This window comes from Lipotes vexillifer, unplaced genomic scaffold (genome assembly GCF_000442215.2).
Source record: "Lipotes vexillifer unplaced genomic scaffold, Lipotes_vexillifer_v1.1 scaffold134, whole genome shotgun sequence".
NCBI lineage: Eukaryota > Metazoa > Chordata > Mammalia > Artiodactyla > Lipotidae > Lipotes > Lipotes vexillifer.
Genome location: NW_006787464.1, coordinates 2853670 through 2875900, shown reverse-complemented (window position 1 = coordinate 2875900; position 22231 = coordinate 2853670). Strand labels below are relative to the sequence as shown.

The 22231-nt window shown below is 40.2% G+C and overlaps 1 protein-coding gene across 1 annotated transcript in view; it reads left to right on the top strand.

The window, feature by feature from the left end:
* SLC35D1 (solute carrier family 35 member D1) overlaps window positions 1-22231 on the top strand; it is a 49867-nt gene that overhangs the window by 25774 nt on the left and 1862 nt on the right. Inside the window, exons 9-11 of the mRNA XM_007460098.1 lie at window positions 4726-4793; window positions 5927-6005; window positions 9822-9904. Coding sequence (XP_007460160.1) covers window positions 4726-4793; window positions 5927-6005; window positions 9822-9904 — 230 coding nt within the window. The remainder of the gene's footprint in view (window positions 1-4725; window positions 4794-5926; window positions 6006-9821; window positions 9905-22231) is intronic.

Here is a 22231-nt window from a genome sequence, read left to right as displayed (position 1 = left end):
GTTCCACATAAGTTAAAGTGGAAAAAAACCTTCTGGACCATATTTCCACATGCGATTCTCTACTTAAATGTAACAAAAACGTTCCGTTTTTAAAACAAATTGTGACAGGCAATGAAAAGTGTATACTGTTCAATAGTGTGGAATGGAAGGGATCGTGGGGCAAGTGAAATGAATCACCACCAACCACACCAAAGGCCAGTCTTCATCCAAAGAAGGTGGTGATGTGTATATGGTGGGATTGGAAGGGAGTCCTCTATTATGAACTCCTTCCAGAAAACCAGTCAGTTAATTCCAACAAGTACTGCTCTCAGTTAGACCAACTGAAAGCAGCACTCGACGAAAGAGTCTGGAATTAGTCAACAAAAAATGTATAATCTTCTATCAGGATCACGCAAGGCTGCATGTTTCTCTGATGACCAGGCAAAAACTGTTAAGGCTTGGCTGGGAATTTCTGGTTCATCCGCCGTGTTCACCAGACATTGCACCTTCGGATTTCCATTTACTTCAGTCTTTAGAAAATTCTCTCAATGGAAAAAATTTCAGTTCCCTGGAAAACTGTAAAAGGCACCTGGAACAGTTCTTTGCTCAAAAAGACGAAATGTTTGGGAAGATGGAATTATGAAGTTGCCTGAAAAATGGCAGAAGGTAGTGGAACCAAAGGGTGAATACGTTGTTAAGTAAAGTTCTTGGTGAAAATGAAAAATGTGTCTTTTATTTTTACTTAAAAACCAAAGGAACTTTTTGGCCAACCCAATATATATGATTAAGGACTTGTATCTAGAATATATTTTTTAAAACTGTTAATTTAAACTCAGTAGTAAGAAGACAAATAACTTGAATAAAATTTGGAAAAGATTTGCACAGACACTTCACTAAAGAAACAGTATGGCAAAAAAGCACATTAAAAGATGCTTAACCTCATTAGTGATTAGGGAAACGCAAATTAAAATTACAATGATACACATAGGGAATGGTGGATTTGGGATCTGGATGCAGGTTTGACTTCAAATCCAGTAATCAGTTTATGAAGGTTTTAAAAAAGAAGAAACGGAACTTAGAGGAAAGTGCTACAAGTTTCAAGACAAAAGATGTTGGTGTAGAATGTAGAAATAGAATGTATTCTATTTCTTCAAGAGTATTAGGTCTGGGGACTTCCCTGGTGGTCCCGTGGTAAAGAATCTGCCATCCAACACAGGGGACTTGCGTTCCATCGCTGGTCGGGGAACTAAGATCCCATATGCCGCAGGGCAACTAAGCCTGCGTGCCGCAAACTACAGAGCCCACGCGCTGTGGAGCCCGAGCACCACAACTTCAGAGCCCACTTGCCCTGGAGCCCGCGCACCACAACTAGAGAGAGAAAAACCTGCCCGCCGCAACTAGAGAGAAGCCCGCATGCCTCAACGAAGATCCCATGTGCCGCAACTAAGACCCGACGCAGCCAAAAAAATAAGGAAAATAAATAATAAGACAAATAAAAATTTTTTAAAAAATCAGAAAATGAAGCAACATCAGGCCCTACCTACATGGAACAATGGGCTAAAGGTGAGTAGCAGATGTCCCATTTACACTCTTGCGGTACGCGGGCCTCTCACTGCTGTGGCCTCTCCCGCTGCAGAGCACAGGCTCCGGACGCGCAGGCTCAGCGGCCATGGCTCACGGGCCCAGCCACGCCACGGCACGTGGGATCCTCCCGGACCGGGGCACGAACCCATATCCCCTTCATCGGCAGGCGGACTCTCAACCACTGCGCCGCCAGGGAAGCCCTGTAATACTTTTTACTCCGCTTTATCTGTGTGAGTCTTGCCATGCTTCGACCAGGGATAAACTACAATTTTCATGTCAGTGTATAAATATTTTAAACATTTAACCCTAAAAATAACATTTGATCCCCTAGACCAGTATTTCTCAAAATGTTTGACCTCTACATACAGTTAGAAATAATAATTATATTGTGATTCAGTATACACTCCCATGCACACATAAATGAGGCAAAATTTCATGAAAAAATATTTCTTGTTACATGGAATACACCCTGTTTTCTATTTTGTTCTGTTTTATTTTTGAATGCTATTTGTGACCAATAAATTGATTCATGACCTAAAAAATTTAAAATTATAATGAGCTACCATTTATTTAATCACTTGGATGGTCTGAAACAATTCCAAATGTATGTATGAATGTAGAGCAGCGGGAACTCTCATAACAGTTCTGGTGGGAATACAAAATGTTATAGCTACTTTGGAAAACAGTTGGACAGTTCATTATAAAATTAAAGATGCATTTACTGAAAGAACCAAGCCATCCACATTATGTCAAGTGAAAGAAGTCAGATATAAAAGAGTACATACTGTACAATCTCTCATTTATATGAAATTACTGAATGGTAAAACTCTAGTAAGAAAGTAGATCAGAGGTTCCCAGGGGCTGTAAATGGGAGAGGGGATTGACTGTAAAGGGGCAGGAGGGAACTTTCTAGGGTGGTAAATATTTCTTTCTTTCCGGCTTTACTGAGATACAATGGACATTTAATATCGTGTAAGTTTAAGTTGTACAGTGGTTGATTTGATATAGTTATGTATTAGGAAATGATTACCACAGTAGCATTAGTTAACCCTGCCATCACCTCACATAACTGCCTTTTTTTTTTTGTGGTGAGAACACTTAAGATCTACTCTCTTAGTAATTTTCAAGTATATAATATAGTGGTGTTAACTATAATACCATGCTTATACGTTAGATCCCTAGAATTTACGCATCTTATAAGTTGTAAAACCAACCTCTCACCATTTCCCCCAAGCCCCAGCCCATGGCAACCACCATTCACCCTGTTTCTGTGAATTTGGCTTTTTTAGATTTTACATGTGAGATCAGACCGTGTCTGTCTTTCTCTGTCTGATTTATTTCACTTTGCATAATGCCCTCAAGGTCCATTTATGTTGTTGCAAAAAGCAGGATTTTCTTTCTCATGGCTAAATAATGCTCCATTGTGTATGTGTCTGTGTGTGTGTTTTCCATCTTGGCTGTACAAATTTACATTCCCACCCGCAGCGCACAACTGTTCTCTTTCCTCCACACCCTCTCCAGCACTTGTTATCTCTTGTCTTTTTGATGGCCGCTATTCTAACAGGTGTGGGGTGCTTACTGTGGTTTTGATTTGCGTCTTTCTGTTGATTCATGTACCTGTTGTCCATTTGTGCCTCCTTTTGGGGGAAATGTCTACTCACTTCCTTTTCCCATTTTTTAATTGGGTTGTTTGGCTTTTTTTTTTTTTTTTTTTTGCTGTTGAGTTATATGAGTTCCTTATATACTTTGGCTATTCACCTCTTATCAGATATATGGTTTACAAATATTTTTTCCCATTCCGTAGGTTGCCTTCTCATTTTGTTGACGGTTTCTTTTGCTGTGCTGTGCAGAAATCTTTTAGTTTGATGTAGTCCCTCTTATCTTTGCTTTTGTTGTTTGTGCTTTTGGTGTCATAGCCAAAAAATTATTGTCAAGAACAGTGGTAAGGAGCTTTTCCCTGTGTTCTCTTCTAGGTTTCATGGTTTTAGAACGAAATTTCTTTATCATGACTGTAATGGTGGTTTCATGACTATATATTTTTCAAGACTCATTGAATTACATACTTAAAATTGGTGAATTTTATTTTTTATATGTTACGCCTCAACAAAGAACCATAAACAAATTGAATGTCTACTCTCTGTCAAATGCTGTGTTCGGAATGTGATTCAGTTAATTTGATGTGGTTCCACCAGGGAGCTCACAGTCTGTAGACGTGGTGTAGAAAGATTTGCAGTTCAGAGAGATAAGAGCACTAAAGAGAAGTACTGATGAAGCACAAAGGAAGGTGTTCTTGATCTGGGAAAGCCCCACGAAGGAGCTGCTTGGCTTCTAGTTTGATGGGGGAGCAGGAGTCAGATGAATGTAGAGGGGAAGGGTATTCCAGGCGAAGGCATGTGAGTTTGAAACTGCAGGTTACGTTTTATAAACCACAAGGAGCCTGGTATTGCTGGAGCCCTGGTGCTGTGAGATTTATGTTGAAGTGGTAAGAGTTGAAGCTGGACAGGTTGGCAGAGAGGGAAAAAGTGGAGCGTTTCTCACATTTGCCTGACAAACTCGTATTGCAAGAGAAATTATGTACTTGAGAGACAAACCCTCCCTATTGGATGAGAAATGAGATGATCAATGCACCTGTCATTTCTATTCATTCCTTTGCTTTTGGCTTCAAAACAAAGAGAACAACAGAAATCTTGCTTTTACAAAATCAACTGTTTTAAAATAGGAATTCTTCCTGGACAGACCTCAGCTGAATTTGTGTAACTAAGGCTGTACATGAGCTTTCGCACGTTACAGGGAAGAAATAACATTTTAAGGTTTGAGAAAGCCTTTATTTAATACCAGCCATCTGGGAGAACTGCTGAGATTAGTAGGACATGGCTTGTGCCTTCAAGCAAATATCAGTTTCCTTGTACCAACAGGGAGAAGTACAAAAGCTCCCTCACCTTACATATTTTGGAAAGGAGAAAACCTTACAAAACTGCTTGTTGATTCAGCTCCATGTATATGACATTCTTGAACGTCACTGTCTATGCTTGGAGCGATGCAGGGAAATGTATGTATGTGTCAGAGTGTGGTGGGAGCAGGCGCACAGGACTTGGGTTAATGAGTGGAACAGCTGATGTTGAGAGCCTGCTCTAAAGTCCTGGGCTTTCTTGTGTATTACAGGCAATGGATTTTGAAGGCTGGGCCGACACCCTCTTTCTTCTGCAGTTCACCCTCTCTTGTGTGATGGGGTAAGCCTTTGCTGCCTTGTTAACAGATAGTTTTTCGAGGCAGATTTGTTCTAGCGTCTTTTTGCCTCATTCCTTAGTATCCTGTTCTGTCTCTTGAGTGTATCAGCTTAGGATAAACCTCCAGATTCAAGTGGTTTCACCACCCTTGGGAATGTGCCCTCAGGGCTACCAAACTGATCTCAAAGTCATGCTTAGAAGGATGAAGGAAAAAAACTAATATTTACCCAATAAGCTAGTATGTGATAAGCACCATTATATTTCAACATGCATTATTTAATTTTATTTCTACATTGACCATTTGACAGATATTGTTGTCCCCTTACCTATGAGAAAGCAGGCCCAGAATTCAAGTAACTTGTCTAAGTTTGCAGAATTAGTAGGTAGCAGTGGCAGCCTTTGAATTTAGGACTGACTTCTCCCTGCCAGGTTGTAGAAGGCAAGAGGGTATCTGCAAATGTGCTGTTAACTGCCTCTTCTCTTCACCTCCAAATATCCCTAATGCTTTTTTCCCTCAACCAGTCATTTCACTCGATATTTGTGACCAGATCCGGCACAGGCTAGGTACATAGTGATTGGATGCTTCAAAATAAGGTTGACATGATACCTTGGTACTGAGTCAGGCTTCGAAGCCTCATTGTAAAATCTGGGGCTGCTGACTGCTGCCACTTTGTTGTTAAGTGAACTATATCCCCTCTTAAAGTAGTTCTCATTTGCTTTTCTTCCATCCTTAAGAATCTCTCTTGCCTTCACCCTGGTCTGGAATCATATTGGCCTCATGGTGACATGCACACCTGAGCCAGGGTCTGTGAGTCCTGAGCTTTCTATCTGGGTGAGGTGAATTAAGACTATGATCTAAAAAGAGTACTCATGATTGTGAATGGTGGCTTCAAGGGTTTGGTGCGGTAGCTGGGAAAAGCACCTGATCGTTAAATGTACATGTGTTTCTCTTTAATGAAATTTTAAAAAAATCTGAAGCTGCAGTATAAGCAGCAGTGAAGTAGGGAAAGCTCACAGTCAGTCAGTGACTAGTAGAATGTACTGGCGTGGTCAATGCTGTTTCTCTTGGCTAGAGGTTATTATACAATCAGCAGTTGAATCTTACTTATAAGATACCTTTTCCTTCTTTTTTCCAGATTTATCTTGATGTATGCCACAGTACTCTGCACTCAGTATAACTCTGCTCTTACAACTACAATAGTTGGCTGTATTAAGGTGAGTTGAAAAAATACTGTTCTCTTTTGGGTGCCTTCTTTATTTGAAAAGTGTTCCTCTAAAATAAGTCTGTCTGTGGCCTTAAGCCCCATCATTCTTATTTCCTCATGTGTTGCCTTGGTAGTTTGACGACTTGTGGGGTGGTTTCTAGAACAATCCTTAAGAACTCAGGGAAAGCATCATCTCTACTTCCAGGCAACTTAGGTCTGAGGAGTATGGGAAAAGGAGAATGTGTCATCTCAGAGCAGAGGAAGGAGAGTCAGCCCTGTTTCTCACAGAGCAGGTGACTAGCTTGGTACTGATAGGTTTGTCCCTTTAACTCCCAATGAGAATTGTTCTCTGCCTCGCTGAGTTCTGGCTGTTCTGTAGGAAAAGGATGCCCGCCAAAAGCTAATCAAGGGAGTTTTCCTAAGCGTGAGCCAAACCTTAAATGGCCCACTTTTAAAAGCTGTGTCTGACATTTCCAGTGATGTCATTTCCTCCTGATCCATTTTATTTGAGGGAGGCTCATTTGTCTTCAGCCAGGAGAGCCAAGCTGACTTGAATATTGAGCTGCAGTTAGTGACTTGAAGCCTGAGGTCTCTTTCATCGGACTTTGTGATTCTGGTGCTTTAAGATCGAAGAGGCCACAGCATCCCTGAATTCCAAAAGGATTAGTGAGGTAGGCTTGCTTTCTAAGAAAAGCAAGATAGAGGTAGGTCCTGGATCATTTGGAGGAAAGAGGGCAGTTGCCCTTGGAACTTAACTTTCTGGTGCCCCATTTGTCAATAGCGAGGGAAGGGGTTGCAGAGGCAAGGTTTGTACTGTTCTGTTATGTTTCCCTTTACACCCCCAGTGGAGTTGTGTCTGCCTGACCTCATTTTAGAAACTAGATTTGGGTTAAAACTTCAGAAGGTCTGTGTCTTCAAATCATGGATTTGGAGTGTTTGGTGTGAATAGAATTCTAAATTAAACTATAACAAGTCAGTTGTGTGACTTCCCGTGAAAGCTAGAGATAGGCATTCAAAGGCCTGGCCTGGCTGAGACAGTTTCAGCCCCCAGATTAGCTCTCAGCCCTGTTTCGGGTTTTGTAAAGTGAGTGCTTCAAGAGCAAAGTAGATGACTTGCCTTTTCAGAATAAAAAACAGTAAGAACATGAGAGACAGAACAGTTGGTGCCATGTTTTTAACCAAGAAGGATGGTGAGGGAAAGTCATTTAGCAGATAACTAAACCTATTTGCTCAGAATTTCTTAGTGTACGTTCTTTATCATTATTAGCATGGGGTACAAATACAGTCATGCTCTCATTAACATAAAGTCCAGCACTTTTCTTTTGATATTTCTTCCTCCCCACAGAACTGTATGAACTTAGTCCAAAGGGAGCAGTTTTACTTCCAAACTCTAGAGGGAGGGGAAAAAATGGATTATCTGATTATAGTTGACCCTCAAACAATGCAGGTTTAAACTGCTCTGGTCCACTTAATACTCGGATGTTTTTCAGTAGTAAATATTACAGTACTACACCATCTGTGGTTGTTGAATCCACAGATGCTGAATCACAGGTAAGGAGGGCCATCCATAAGTTACAGTCGGATTTTCCACTGCACCCCTAACCCCTGCTTTGTTCAAGGGTCAGCTGTGGTTTATAATTGCTGTTGCTTCTCACAGCCATGTGGTATTGCTATTAAAGGATGTCTTATACCTTCAGACAGATGGGAGTACCCTGATGTCCTTGCTGGTTTGGAGTGTCTCAGGCCACAGTGGAGCTTCTTTCATTAGCCTCCCAGTTACAACCCTTGTAGCTCAGTTAGTGTTCCCCAGCAGGCTTCAAGCTTCCTTCTGTGCTTGAGGATCCTAACCCCATAAACCCCGGGTCAGCATTCCTTGTTTCTCCTGAGTGTGGTGGGAAAATTACTTAGGAGAGCTAGTTAAACATGGAAATTCCTAGGCTCACCTCAGATGTATTGAATCAGAATCTCTAAAGTAGGGCGTGGAAATCATCAGGGTTTCCAGCTGAGTCTCAGGTATGCTAAAGGCTGAGATTGCGGTTTTAGTTTTGAGCTACCAGCGCAGACTCTTCTGTGCTTCCTGGTAAGTTCTACTTTGGGAGCATGAGTGTCTTTTCTGATAGAAAACCTTGGTTAGTATACCCTAATATATACTTGAAGGTTTTCTAACTTCTGGGGCTTCCCTGATGGTCCAGTAGCTAAGACTCCGTGCTTCCAATGCAGGGGACCCGGGTTCGATCCCTGATCAGGGAACTAGATCCCATATGCCACAGCTAAAGATCCCGCATGCCAAAACTAAGACCTGGTGCAGCCAAATAAATAAATAAATATTTAAAAAAAAGTTTTTCTAACTTCTGACTGATTTTGAGCAACAAGGGTTGAGTTCTCTGTCCTTTCCCTTTCTGAAATTCCTTGGGCAGTTTATGCAAATTAATCTCTCTTTTCCCTGGATCTCTGTATTCCAAGAGGTCTTGTTACACATTTCCCCAAGTTGCCTACCAGCCTTGTTTACTGTTACATGGTATTTAATTTTATTTTTGTCCTCTCAAATAATAAGAAAATGTGCTCTAAAGTAACTTTCTGTCTCCATCCTTAGACCTAGAAGAGGCTGACATAATTTTGAGTGCTCTCTCAAAGCATACTCCATTAAAAAAATAATTTTGAAGTTTGTTTTTGGCTTCTTAAAACAGTATGGCACTATACTTTCTGCTTCACAGGTCTAATCGTAGAGAGCCCAGGTACTAAAAATATTTGTGACATTTACCATTTCTGGCAGTTGTAATAGCACAGAGGGAGGCAGTGACTTAAATGTGAAAGAAGAGAGGTTAGGGAAGAACTGAATAAGAGATGAAACTTCGGAAAACTTTTTTTTTTTTTTTGCGGTACGCGGGCCTCTCACTGCTGTGGCCTCTCCCTGCTGTGGCCTCTCCCGTTGCGGAGCACAGGCTCCAGACGCGCAGGCTCAGCGGCCATGGCTCACGGGCCCAGCCTCTCCGCAGCATGTGGGATCTCCGCATTGGCAGGCAGACTCTCAACCACTGCGCCACCAGGGAAGCCCTGGAAAACTTTATTTCACCTTTACGGTCTGAGGATAATTAAAAGGGAGTCAGACGCTTTCACTGCCCTGGGCCCAGTTCTATCCCTGGTCTAAGAACTAAGATCTCACAAGCCAAAAAGGGAGTGAGATAAGCAGAAGATGTTTACACCTGGGAGTTTAAGGGAGTTGGGAGAGGTGATTTTAGGTACGCTACTTTGAGATGACTTCCCCTGTGGTTTTTTAAGGTGCCAAGGAAGATTGCTCTAGAAACAGTCTTTGAGTTGGTAAATTCCCCACCATCCCTTCTTTCCTTTTCAAGAAAGAGGGAAAGATGCTTTGCATGTAAGCAGATTTTCCTTCTTCACTCTCCCCTGGCAAGTCAACTGCTGCCTCTGCGGGAGGAAAGAAGCACTCTTCTCTGAGATTGCTAAACGTGCCTTGGTGTTTTCTGCCCCTAGTAAGAGCAGTGCTTTTCTATCTAGATTGATAATGTCAGTGTGTGCCACAGGGCAGGGAAAGTTTGATAATCTTTTTAGTATTCTTTAGTATTGGTGAAAGCATTTAGCTTTCAGAGAGAGACTGGGAAGAGACTGATGTCATTGTTTTTTAATTAGTTAATGTTCATGCTCATACTACACTCATTTTAGGGTCGTTGGGTTTTTGTTATTTTCTGTTTATTTGTTTTTGTATTTTAAGGATATATGTTTGTGTCTTTGTATGGATGAGTTTATATGAATATTGAAAAAGTTCAGTTAAACCTATGAAACAGTATATTGCCATTTTTCTTTTTAGAATATATTAATAACTTATATCGGAATGGTCTTTGGTGGAGATTACATTTTCACATGGACAAACTTCATTGGCTTAAATATCAGGTAAGTAAAAATATTTAACTGTAACCACTTTGATGAGTGGATTTGGATTGTCAGATAGTCACAGTAAGCTTAGACTGTTTCACAGCAAATTTGTTCATTTATTATTAGACATTTATGGAGTGCCTACAATGTACTATATATATTTTATTAAAAAATTTTTTTATTGGAGTATAATTGCTTTACAATGTTGTGTTAGTTTCTGCTGTACAGTGAAATGAATCAGCTATATGTATACATATATCCCCTCCCTCCCACCCCATCTAGGTCATCACAGAGCACCGAGCTGAGCTTCCTGTGCTTTATAGCATGTTCCCACTAGCTATCTATTTTACCCACGGTAGTGTTTATATGTCAATCCTAATCTCTCAGTTTGCCCCACCCTTCCTTCCCCGCCCCCCCGTTGTGTCCACATGTCCCTTCTCTACGTCTGTATTCCTGCCCTGAAGATAGGTTCATCTGTACCATTTTTCTAGATTCTGCATATATGCGTTAATATACGATATTTGTTTTTCTCTTTCTGACTTACTTCACTCTGTATGACAGCCTCTAGGACCATCCACATCTCTACAAATGACCCAGTTTTCGTTCCTTTTTATGGCTGAGTAATATTCCATTGTACATGTGTACCACATCTTCTTTATCCATTCATCTGTCATTGGACATTTAGGTTGTTTCCATAAACTAGCTATTGTAAATAGTGCTGCAGTGCACATTGGGGTACATGTGTCCTTTGAATTATGGTTTTCTCAGGGTATATGCCTAGTAGTGGGATTGCTGGGTTACATGGTAGTTCTATTTTTAGTTTTTTAAGGAACCTCCATACTGTTCTCCATAGTGGTTGTGTCAATTTACATTCCCACCAAAAATGCAAGAGGGTTCCCGTTCCTCCACACCCTCTCCAGCATTTATTGTTTGTAGATTTTTTGATGATGGCCATTCTGACTGGTGTGAGGTGATACCTCATTGTAGTTTTGATTTGCATTTCTCTAATAATTAGTGATGTTGAACATCTTTTCATGTGCCTCTTGGCCATCTGTATGTCTTCTTCGGTGAAATGTCTATTAGGGCTTCCACCCATTTTTTGATTGGGTTGTTTGTTTTCTTGATATTGAGCTGCATGAGCTGATTGTATATTTTGGAGATTAATCCTTTGTCTGTTGTTTCATTTGCAAATATTTTCTCCCATTCTGAGGGTTGTCTTTTCGTCTCGTTTATGGTTTCCTTTGCTGTGCAAAAGCTTTTACGTTTCATTAGGTTCCATTTGTTTATTTTTGTTTTTATTTTCATTACTCTAGGAGGTGGGTCAAAAAAGGACTTGCTGTGGTTTATGTCAAAGAGTGTTTTTCCTGTGTTTTCCTCTAAGAGTTTTATAGTGTCTAGTCTTACATTTAGGTCTTTAATCCATTTTGAGTTTATTTTTGTGTATGGTGTTAGGGAGTATTCTAATATCATTCTTTTACACGTAGCTGTCCAGTTTTCCCAGCACCACTTATTGAAGAGGCTGTCTTCAAACTATACATTTCACATCTTTCAATAATGCTTTTTAAGAAAAGGGGGAGACAGTGGTTCCATATTTTATCCACAGTTTTTGGGGAGTCTTTTCTGGAAGTTGAACCCCTTTTATTTAGCCTTCAAAGAATAATCCTTTATTTATTGTGCTAGATGTCAATGCAGTGTTCTCAAGAAAATTCCAGGCTAAAGAATACCAGCTGTGTTACAGTTGCTTTATATGTGTCTAACCTTGGACATATCACTGCATTTCTTTAGCCTTTATCTTCAACAGTGATGAGGGTGACTTGCATGAAAGATCTTTTTCAGCTTGAGAAGTTTGAATTTCATGCTTTTAAACCCTATTTATATGTTTTAAAATTCTCAAATTTTAAAGACCTCTGTCCTGAACTCAGACTTTTATATGTAGTAGCCCACTTGACATCTCTGGCTGACATGTCAAAAACTGAACTCCTTTATTTTCTCCAAAGTCTCTTCCACCTCCACAGCCTCTGCATCTCAGCTGATGGAGCCTCCATCCTTCTAGCCTCTCAGTTCAAAAGCCTTGGAGTCATCCTTGACTCTTCCGTCTTATACCCAGTATCCAGTTTGTTAGCAAATTCTGTTGGTTCTGCCTTCAGAATATCACTTTTCACCATCTGCGTAACTTCCATCATCTAAGCTACCAACATCTTTTGCCTAGATTACTGCCTAGTCTTCTGTACTTGTATCCCTGGTTTAACTCATCCCCCCATCCCACCCCTAGTCAGTTCTCAAGAGCTGACAGTATATTCCTTGTAAAAGGTAAGTCAGAACATGTCACTCTTCTTTTTGCTCCCCTTCCCCCATGTCTCTCCAGGTCCCAAAGTCCTGGCAAGGCCCTACAGGATCTATCCCCCTCTCGTCCTCCAGGTTGAAGTCTTGCTTCTCTTCTCCCTCACCTCACTGCATCTACACAGACCTCCTTGCTGTTCCTTTAGAATACAGGGCACGCTCTCTCTTTAGGTTCTTGGACAGGATATTTCCTCTCCCTGGAACATTATACTGCCAGATACTTTGTGTGGCTAATTCCTTTATGCCTATAAATTTTTGCTCAAATGTTACCTATTCAAGGAGGTCTATCCCGACTACCTTATTTAAAATTGCAGCCTGCTCTTCCTCTTCTGATACTCCCAAACCCTCTTATTCTACTTTTCTATTTATATTTATATATATTACCTATTTTCTGTCTCCCCTGCTATAATGTAAGTTCCATGAGGGTATGGATCTCTGCCTGTATTTTTCACTCACGTTTCCCAAGCTCCTAGAATGAATCCTGGTCATTGCTTAATAAATATTTGCTTGATCGGATTGCTGTATATTGCTGTATGGACTGGTAAAAAAACACTTTGGAAACTATAAAGCTCTTTTCTAGAATATGGTAGTATCTTTTTTTTTAATTTGCAAGAAAGTATATAACTTCTCTTGAGCTTTTATTTCTTCAGATGTAAACAAATGATAATACCCATTCTACCTTTATTGTGAATCAATATGAGAATTTAATATTCCATACTAATATTATTAATAGGTTAGTAATTCATTGTTTCCCCTTCCCTGACATTTATTTGCCACTATTGTTGTTTGTCTTTTAGAGGAAACATCATTTTTTATTTGTGGGGTAGGAGGATGGGTATGTAAGTATACCTGAGGATTGCATGTTATAGAAGGAAGATGAGTAGCTGAGTCTCAGATCTTGGTCGGAGTCACAATTCTGATGCTTGCTACCTGTGTGATTTTGAATGAGTTGTTTACCTTTTCTGAGCTTCAGTTTTCTTATGTGCTTGGGATAGAAATACCTATCTCTTTAGAGTTGTTGGAATGAAATAATCCAGTGAATGTAAAGTATCTGATTCATCGCTTCACATCTATGCTTAGTAAATATCAGTTTCTTTCATTAATAGCTGTGAAGAAGGGCCAGGATATAAGGATCAACATGGTGTACCAGTTTTGACTTTGGATGTGGCCTGAGTTTCCTTCATTTCTAAAAATCTAGATTAAAGAATCATTATGACATGTTATAGACCCGATTCAGAGATGCCTTTTCTTTTTGGCCCCTTCAAATGAGAACTGGATAGTCAAAATGAAATAAAAGCTGCTGTTTGCATTTTCAGAGATCTGCAGTTCAAATCTCTTATAGTATCTTATAAGAAATATTTAGGTTTTTTTTTTTTTTTTTTCCCACGTTTCAGGCTACTTACAAAAAACTTTGAAGTGCCTGAGTATGCTGGAATGTTACAACGTATGTCAGCCTAACATACGTAACATCTTGAAAATTCTTCCAGTGGAATTTCTTTTTGTGTTAAGTAGTGCATTATAGTTCTGGTTAAACAGTACTGTTTTGCTAGCAGGGTTAGTTGATAATGATGTCATTGGTACTCTTCCCCTCTGTAGTATTTTTAATAATTCCTAATTGCTTTCACATTTTATTGTAATAAATTCTACATGCCGTATCTCTCTTTTTTTTTTTTTCGGTACGCGGGCCTCTCACTGTTGTGGCCTCTCCTGTTGCGGAGCACAGGCTCTGGACGCGCAGGCTCAGCGGCCATGGCTCACGGGCCCAGCCGCTCTGCGGCATGTGGGATCTTCCTGGACTGGGGCCACCAGGGAAGCCCTACATGCCGTATCTCTTTAATCTCTGTTTCTAAGATTAAGGACAATAAGTGGTATACTTAGTCACCAGTCAGCGTTCAAATTATTTGCAGAGTTGGGATTAAAATCCAGGTGACCTTCTGTTTCAAATACTCTTTCCATTACAACATGCTTTACAGCATTTGTAAAGGAAAGTGTATGTTGCCTTTTTTTTCTTTCACTTTTTCTCTTTAAAATGAAAATTATGGTTTTATTGTTTTTTTTGACTTATCTTCCACTAGTTAATAAGCAGACTCAGAAGTTGTGAATATTACTTCTTTTTTAACTGTGAAAACCAAACTTAAATTGGCTACTTATTAGATTTCACTTTGATTGGACATGGTGTCAGTCCATCCTTGGCTGATTGCACTTTGAGAAATCACTAAACTGTACTCTTAAAGGATTCTTGGATTAAACTCAGATGCATCTAGCTCCCTTTCACCCTGCTTGGTTTCTTTGCTGTTTTAAGAAAAGTTTAAATAGCCCCCTCTGATATGATTCAATTCCAGGAAGCAGGAGGTTTGCATTGGTAGCTTCTCAGGCTCCATTCATATTTGATACTGTGATTTATGAAGGCCTTTTTTTTTTTTCTTTTTTCAGTAGGGCTCTGTGGAGAGCCTGGCTGCCTCTTAACTCCCCTAAGTGCCTTTTTCCAGTGGCCAATTAGTGCATGTTCACCCAAGCCCAAAAAAGCAACAGAGCAAGTGGGGAATGAATAGTGAAGGGTGGTGACAGAACATGCTTCTGTACTTTCATCAGAGGTTGGGCTCTGGCCTATGGCTTTGGCCCAAGTAACGTATCCTCTCCAGATAATGACATCATCATCCCCATAACTGCCCGGGCTAGAATTTGTAGAATCTCTGGAGCTTATCTTTATCTGTGATTCTTTTTTTTTCCCTTCCATTAAAAAAAAAAAAAAAAATTAACATATGATTTAAATACAGTAAAATGCCCCCCTTTTCCTGTGCAGTTCTGCAAGTTTTGACAAATGCATACAGTTATGTAACCAACTATTACAGTTATGTAACCACCATATTCAAGGTATAAAATAATTGTATTACCCCCCAAAATCTCCCTATGTCCCTTTGCATTGAACCTCTCTCCCCTTACAAAGATCTGTTTTCTATCCATATGGTGTCCAGAATGTCATATAATGATACATAATGTTATGTAGCTCTTGGTCTGACTTCTTTCGCTTAACATACTGCATATGAGATTCCATGTTGCATTTGAGATTCTGTGGTGTGCATGTATCAGTAGTTTGTACCATTTTACTGCTGAGTAGTATTCCATTATGGATACATCACAGTTTGTTTATCCATTCATCAACTGAAAGTTATTTGCATAGTTATCAGTTTTTAGGTGTTTTGTGTTAGCTGCTAAAACATTTGTTTAAAAGTTTGTGTATGAACATAAGTTTTCATTTCACTTGGGTAAATACTTAGGAGTGGAATTTCTGGGCTGTATGGTAAGTGTATATTTAACTTTGTTAGAAGTTGCCAAACTATTTTCGAAAGTGTCTGTACCATTTTGCGTAACCCCCAGCCATGTATGAGAGTTCTAATTGTTCTGCATCCTGGCCCTTGGTGTCGTCAGTTTGTCTTTGTTTTTCAAATTCTAGACATTCTAATAGATCTGTAGTGGTGTCTCATTGTGGTTTTAATTTCCCTAATGATTAATGATGTTGAGCATCTTTTCATGTGTTTATTTGCCATCTGTATGTATTCTTTGGTAAAATGGCTATTCAAATATTTTGCTCATTTCAAAAACTTGAGTTGTTTTCTTAATGAGTTTTGAGAGTTCCTTATATCGGTATATTGTGGATACATGTCCTTTATCAGATGTGTGATTTGCAAGTAGTTTTTCTCAGTCATGGCTTGCTTTTCATTTTCTTAATCTCTTTTGAAGAGCAGAATTTTAAATTTTTCATGAAGTTTAATTTACCAGTTTTTTTTTCTTTTATGGGTTGTGCTTTCAGTGCTGTGTCTAAGAAATCTTTGCCTAACCCAAGGTCACAAAGATTTTCTCTTATATTTTCTTCTAGAAGTTTTACAGTTTTAGGTTTTATAGTTAGGTATATAGCCTGTTTTGTAATAATTTTTATATGTGGTGTGAGGTCTGGATGAAGATTCTTTTTCCTGTGTATGTGTTTTTTTAATATAGATATCCAATTGTTCCATTACCTTTTGTTGAAAATACTGTCCTTTGTTGAATTGCCTAATTCTTCATAACACTCTTTTGAAGTTCTTTTATTATCACTGTTTTATAAATGAGGAGGCTGAGGCTTAGAAAGTTTAAGTTGAATGCATTCTGAAGACATGCATTGAGCCTGTTTCTGTGTGCCAGGCATCATGCTCCAGAGAGACATGGTGCATTCACTCATAGCTCTGCCAAGGTCACATAGCTAGTAAGTCATTAAAGCATTTTAACCCAGATGGGTTGGACTCCAGAGTCCAGGTTCTCACCCCTTAATGAATTATCATTCAGTAAATGACTGATTAGTTGTAATGTAACCTAAGTAAACCATATGTAGCCATTGTTACCTTAGATTCTCAGCTATTTGAGGGTAGAAACCACTTGTCTTATTTATAGTTGTGTCAGTATTTATCAGTTCCTGGTCCATAATAGGCATCCAACCAGTAATAATAATAACAAAATACCAGACAATATTTTTTATGCTTAGGCATTGCCCTAAGTACTCCATACTTAATCTTTAAAACAGCCCTCTGAGACAGATGCTGTGTATATTCCATTTCATAGAGGGGCTGAGAAACTTGCCACATACTACCCAGCTGGTAAATATTCAATCCTTGATTGCCTTCCACATTTTCTTAACTGCAATCTAGTAAATAGTGAATAGATGAATGAATTTATTTTCATATCCCTTCAGGATATGTCATCATACTGGTTATATAACTCTTAAGTCAGCCTCCTTTTGTGTAACACAACCCATTTTACTGTAGCTTCTGACACCGAACTAGAGTCTATGCAGTCTTTGGGGTGGGCTATGGTGCAGCTCAGAGTCTAGCTCCAGAGTTAGGTTCTGAGGACTTTGGTCTAGCTATCTCTGCCCAGTGCCTGAATCTACAATTCGTTCATTTTGGACTCCTTTACCCGTTTCCTTAAAAGGATGTGTTGCTTCCTAGTTCCAAACTTCTCCTCCTGAATAATTCCATCCTAGCAGACTCTCTTCTGGTTCTAGGCTTCTCCTGAAGTAAGGACATGATCTTTCCCTTTACTTAGTAGTTCTCTCATTTGGGGAGAGAGAGGACATGTTTTGTATTATCAGTTGGTTGCTGCTGCTATAACAGTTACCAGGCTTTTTAGAGTTAAATAACTGGCATCTCACTGGAATAACTTGGACTTTTAAATAGGATGTGGGGAGGTTAGCTAGCCCTTGATTATAGTATAATTCCTTACAGAAGAGCACTGAAATGGAATATAGCCAAAAAAATGTGTGTTTTGTTATGGGTACTGCTGCTAGCTATTTATATATAGTTCACTTTTCATGACCTCAGTTTTCATGTGCTCAGTTTTTAAGCTAGAGTTGTCTATCCTAGTTCTGCCACTAAACTTCTCTGATTCACCCTGAGGAAGTCCTGTGAAACTGTGTCATGTGGTCGTTAGGTCTAAAGTTACTTCGCAGAAGACTAATCACATTTAAAGGAACTTCTTCCAGGTGTAGGAAACATAAAATATATTATCTTTTTAAAAGTTCTGATGGGAGTCCTCTACCCACATTTTAAGGTGTTTTAAGAGGCAGAAAAGAAAAAGGAATAGAAGTAGGGGAGAAAATGATGGAAATGCTTGAGTAGTTTGGACTCAGCCCCGAGTTGGAGATTAGTATCAAAGATGCCATACTGATTTCTTGAGGGAAGAGCAAGTGGAAAGGTCCTGAAGTGGGAGTGTGCCTGGTGTGTTCAAGAACCAGCAAGGAGGCCAGTGTGGCAGGTGGGAGTGGAGTGCCTGAAATGAGATGGGGCCGTAGAGGTAATGGGGTGGGGGCAGATTAGGGACAACTTTTAAGAGGAAGAGAGTTGGAGGATTTTGAATAGAGGAGTGACATGATCTGATTTAGTTTTAATAGGACCACCCTGGCTACTGTGATGAGATTAGACCAAAGGAGGAGGGGAAGTGTGAAATGTTTATATTAATAGTAATGGCTTTCACTTATATAGGAATCACATAGCATTTATAATAACATTAGGCATTTATATGGCATTAATAATAGCAATGCCGAGGCCCTTTTAACACATTCCCTCAAAAGAGCTTTCAACATCTGTCATCACTCAAAGGTCACAAAGTATCTATCCAGACTGGCACCAGTAATAAAGGTTGTGGTAGTCTCAGGAACTAAAATCACACAGAGTTGCTTGGGAGATTTCATAGTGGAAAGGATACTTAGGCCAGGACTTGACCAGTGGGTAGGATTTGGAGAGGTGGGAAAGAGAAGGGTGGGTATTCCAGCCACGCAGTACTGCGTGAGCAGAAGTGTGGGGCTGGAAAGGCAGGTGTTGGGTGGAGGCTGGGGAGGTGCTGGTAGGAACTCCAGTACAGCTAGAGCAAGACGTGTATTTCTTAAGGGTGAAACAGGCCTCCCTCGGTATTTCCGGGGGATTGGTTCCAGGACCTGCCGTGGATGCCGAAATCTGCAGATGCTCAAGTCCCATGGTCAGCCCTCTGTATCTGTGGGTTCTACATCCGCAGGTACCGAGGGCTGACTGTGCTAGAGAAGTAGGTTGGTGCCCGAGTGCAGAGTGCCTTGAATGTCTCATAATGGGAAGGATGAATACCCAGCTAGGAAAATACTCTGAGAGTTACTAGTACACTACAGATGGTAGAGGTTAGGTCAAGTCTTGCTTACTCATAATGCAATTAAGGCCTAATTGGGATGACCAAAACCAGGAAGGTTTTACTATACTTAGGACCCCTTGATTTTCTGGATGAATAAATTGGTGTGCAGCCACAGAGATGAGGGAGAAGCAGCAACTGCCGAAACCCTCCTCTTCTTTTTGCTTTTGGCAGTATTAGTCCCTGGTATATGCCTTAGCATTTTGACTTTTACCCCTATTGGATGTCTCCTGTATGCTGATTAAGCTTTTGAAAGTGATCTGTTGTCCTATTAAGTCTATAGTTTAGTTATATAATTTAACATATAATTATATATAAATTGTTATATAAATAAATTATATAATTTAATTCTCACATCAATCCTGTAAGGGTGGTAGTCTAATCACCATTTCACAGATGAGGAAACTAAGGTTCTGAGAGGTTCAACTTGCCTCACATTGTAGAATTTTGCAAATGTCACAGAGTCCACAGTTAAATGCTTTCTAGTCAACCCTGTGTCACCTCTCTGTTTCCCTTTGTTCAGACAGGAGCTCTGGAAGATAGATGAAGAGGCAACATAGCTCTGCTTTATGTGCCTGGTGAGAAAGATGAGAAAAGGGTCCCCAGCAGCTGCTGTGTGTGGAGTGAAAATGGGGTGTCCCTGGTCACTGTAGGAAGAATGTACTCAGAGGCCCTGCCTCAATTATTTGGCAGAAATTGTGTGTATTAGGAAATCGCAGTAAAAGTCAAACTGTCTTAGTTCATAGGTTTTGACATTGGTTGACATATTTTACACATGGAATATGGAAGGCAGGGTCTACTAAGAGGCAGAGCTACCTGGCTACACCTGTGAACAGACAGGTCAGCTGCAGGGGGAGATGGAAGACAGCCTGTTCCTTCAGACTCTTGTCCGCGGCCATGGAGCTGCTACATGGAGGGCATTTTTAGGATATGTTTGTAGGATGGATTTCGAATCGTATGAGGCTAGTAAATATGTCCGTGGCTGTGTAGGTCTCGGAGAGGTAGGTTGTACTTGCCTGATCCTTGGAAGGTCAGGAGTGGATCAGAGCAGGTGAAGTGGCACTTGCCAGCCAGGCTTGTGGCGTTCTAGCTAGACCCCTGTCTGCAGCACACTCGTGCTTTGTCTCTTTCTTCTGTTTCTTTCCTGGCTGTGTCTGCCACAGCAGGTCTCAGTGAATTAACAATTGGTAGTACTATGATCTGAATATTAGGCAGATGGAGAATTGCTTAAGATTTTAAAAAATCAGTGTTTAGGATTGTCGAATATATAAATACCAATTCCAGAGTATCAGAGGTCAACTTTAATGTGAATATTTGTAGAGCCAGTAGATTAATGAGAAGTTTTTTGAAGTAGCAGATTTTGGTTCCGAATCATTTGACAGTGTATAAAATTTAGATATAGGCCTTTCCTACCCAAATTGGTTTTTTTCCCTTTCTTTTCTCAGTCCTCCTCATCTCCTCCCTCCAGCTTCCCCACATTCCCAAAGCTTCTAGGAAGCAATTTATATTCTTCCCACAGCATTAGCTCATCACTGCTTTTTGGCACATGGTGTCTTTGTCGATGAATATTTACTTCTTTTCAGGTGATTCAGGAAAGGCCATTTCTGAAGATGTAAACGTTTGATAATGATCAGGTCAGGAATAAAGATGAGATGAAAGCCTTTTATTATTGCCTCATGTTGGAACTTGTGATAACCCGAACAGTCTGTACTCTTTAATCTCCAGAGTTAAGAATAATGGTTTTTGTGTTTTGGTTTTGCTTTGGTTATTTAAACAACTCTGTGGTAACAAGATACCCTTTTCTTGCATCAGGAATCTTCTTTTTATACCTTATTATACCACTCTACCTTTTGTTAACAATGCATCTTGCCTCTAGCCTGTGAGTATTGGAGCTTACGTGGAAGTGGGGCGAAGGGAATAAATATTTCCTGATTGCTTACTCTGTGTGCCAGGATTAGGACCTGGTTCTTTATACGTGTTATCTCATTTATTCTTCAAACAAGTCTAGGTAGATAGTATTATTCATATCTTTTTAGTACAGAACTAGAATCTCAAGAGAAGTTAACAGATTTGCCCAGGGGCACAGAGCTAGCAGTTACATTCAAGATTTGAACCAACACCTAACTCCAGAGTCCATGTTTTTTGTCACACTGACTACGCTAGGGATATAGGGTCCCAGGATCGCCGTAAGGAGGAAGAGTCCAGAGTGAATTCCAGGGTGTTCTTTGTCGTCTTCTATCCTACATTGCTCCATTATTTCTATTTAGGTGAAATTGGCTTAACATGAACATAATAGATTGTCTTGACAGGAGAAATAAAAGAGAGCATTGTTATGTTTTAGGTTGTCATAGGAGAGGGGATCTAGAGGAGGATAGGATGAAAGTAAGAAAGAGCATTCCTTCTACTTTTTTGTGGGGTTGGAAGCAAAGGGAAATTGGCTATCATGTAGATGTACATGTGAACCTCAAAGAAGTTTTAGCTTTGATCGGGAAGGCTATGGTAAGCTGTCTGTCTCCTTGGGTCCTAGCCCAGCTACCAAGGAAATCGTCCACTTGATGCATTAGCTAAATAAGAAAAGTTTCCAGAAGAGTCGGATCAAATTCTGAAAGGAGAAAAGAAGAAGAAGAAGAAAAAAGAAATGGAAGAAAGCAACCAGATGAAGGGAAAGGTGAAGCTCTGTGAACCCTGGCCCAGGGATGGGTTCATGAGGCTCCTTTGAATGGGGCCATAGCAGATATTCAATTCAGCAGTTATTTAATTGTGCTGCTACAAAGTGCCAGGCCTGTGTAAGGCACTCTGTAGAGCTAAAAGTAAAGCCTTGGGAAATTCATAGACTGATGGGAACAAAATAGAGACAGGTACCTGCACTATCAAGTGGAGCAGGGGCTATAGGGAGGAAGCCGATTCAGTGGAGAAAATCAGACAGACTTGGGTTTTATTCTGGTCCATCATGAAGATGCTTTGTGACCCTGAGCGAGCTAACTTATGACTTCTGGGACTCAGTTTCTTCATGCCTAAAATGAGCACCTTGAAGGGATATTATAGTGGCAGGAGATGTATGTAAAATGCCTGGCATGTAGTAGACTTTAATAAATGGTCACAATTTGATTATTTAGTACCCTGAATGCCTGATCTTGCCTCCTTATTTGCAGGAGCTATGCAGCTTTTACCCTCCTGGGACTGGGATGCCAAAGTCCAGAGGAGAAAAGAACTAATTTCAAATAAGCAGCAAGTTTATGAATCAGGTGGTCAGGTAGAAGGTGGGGGCCAAATCCAGGATGGAGACATCTGAAAGAGGGTAGGCTGGGGTGCCAGCTGGGG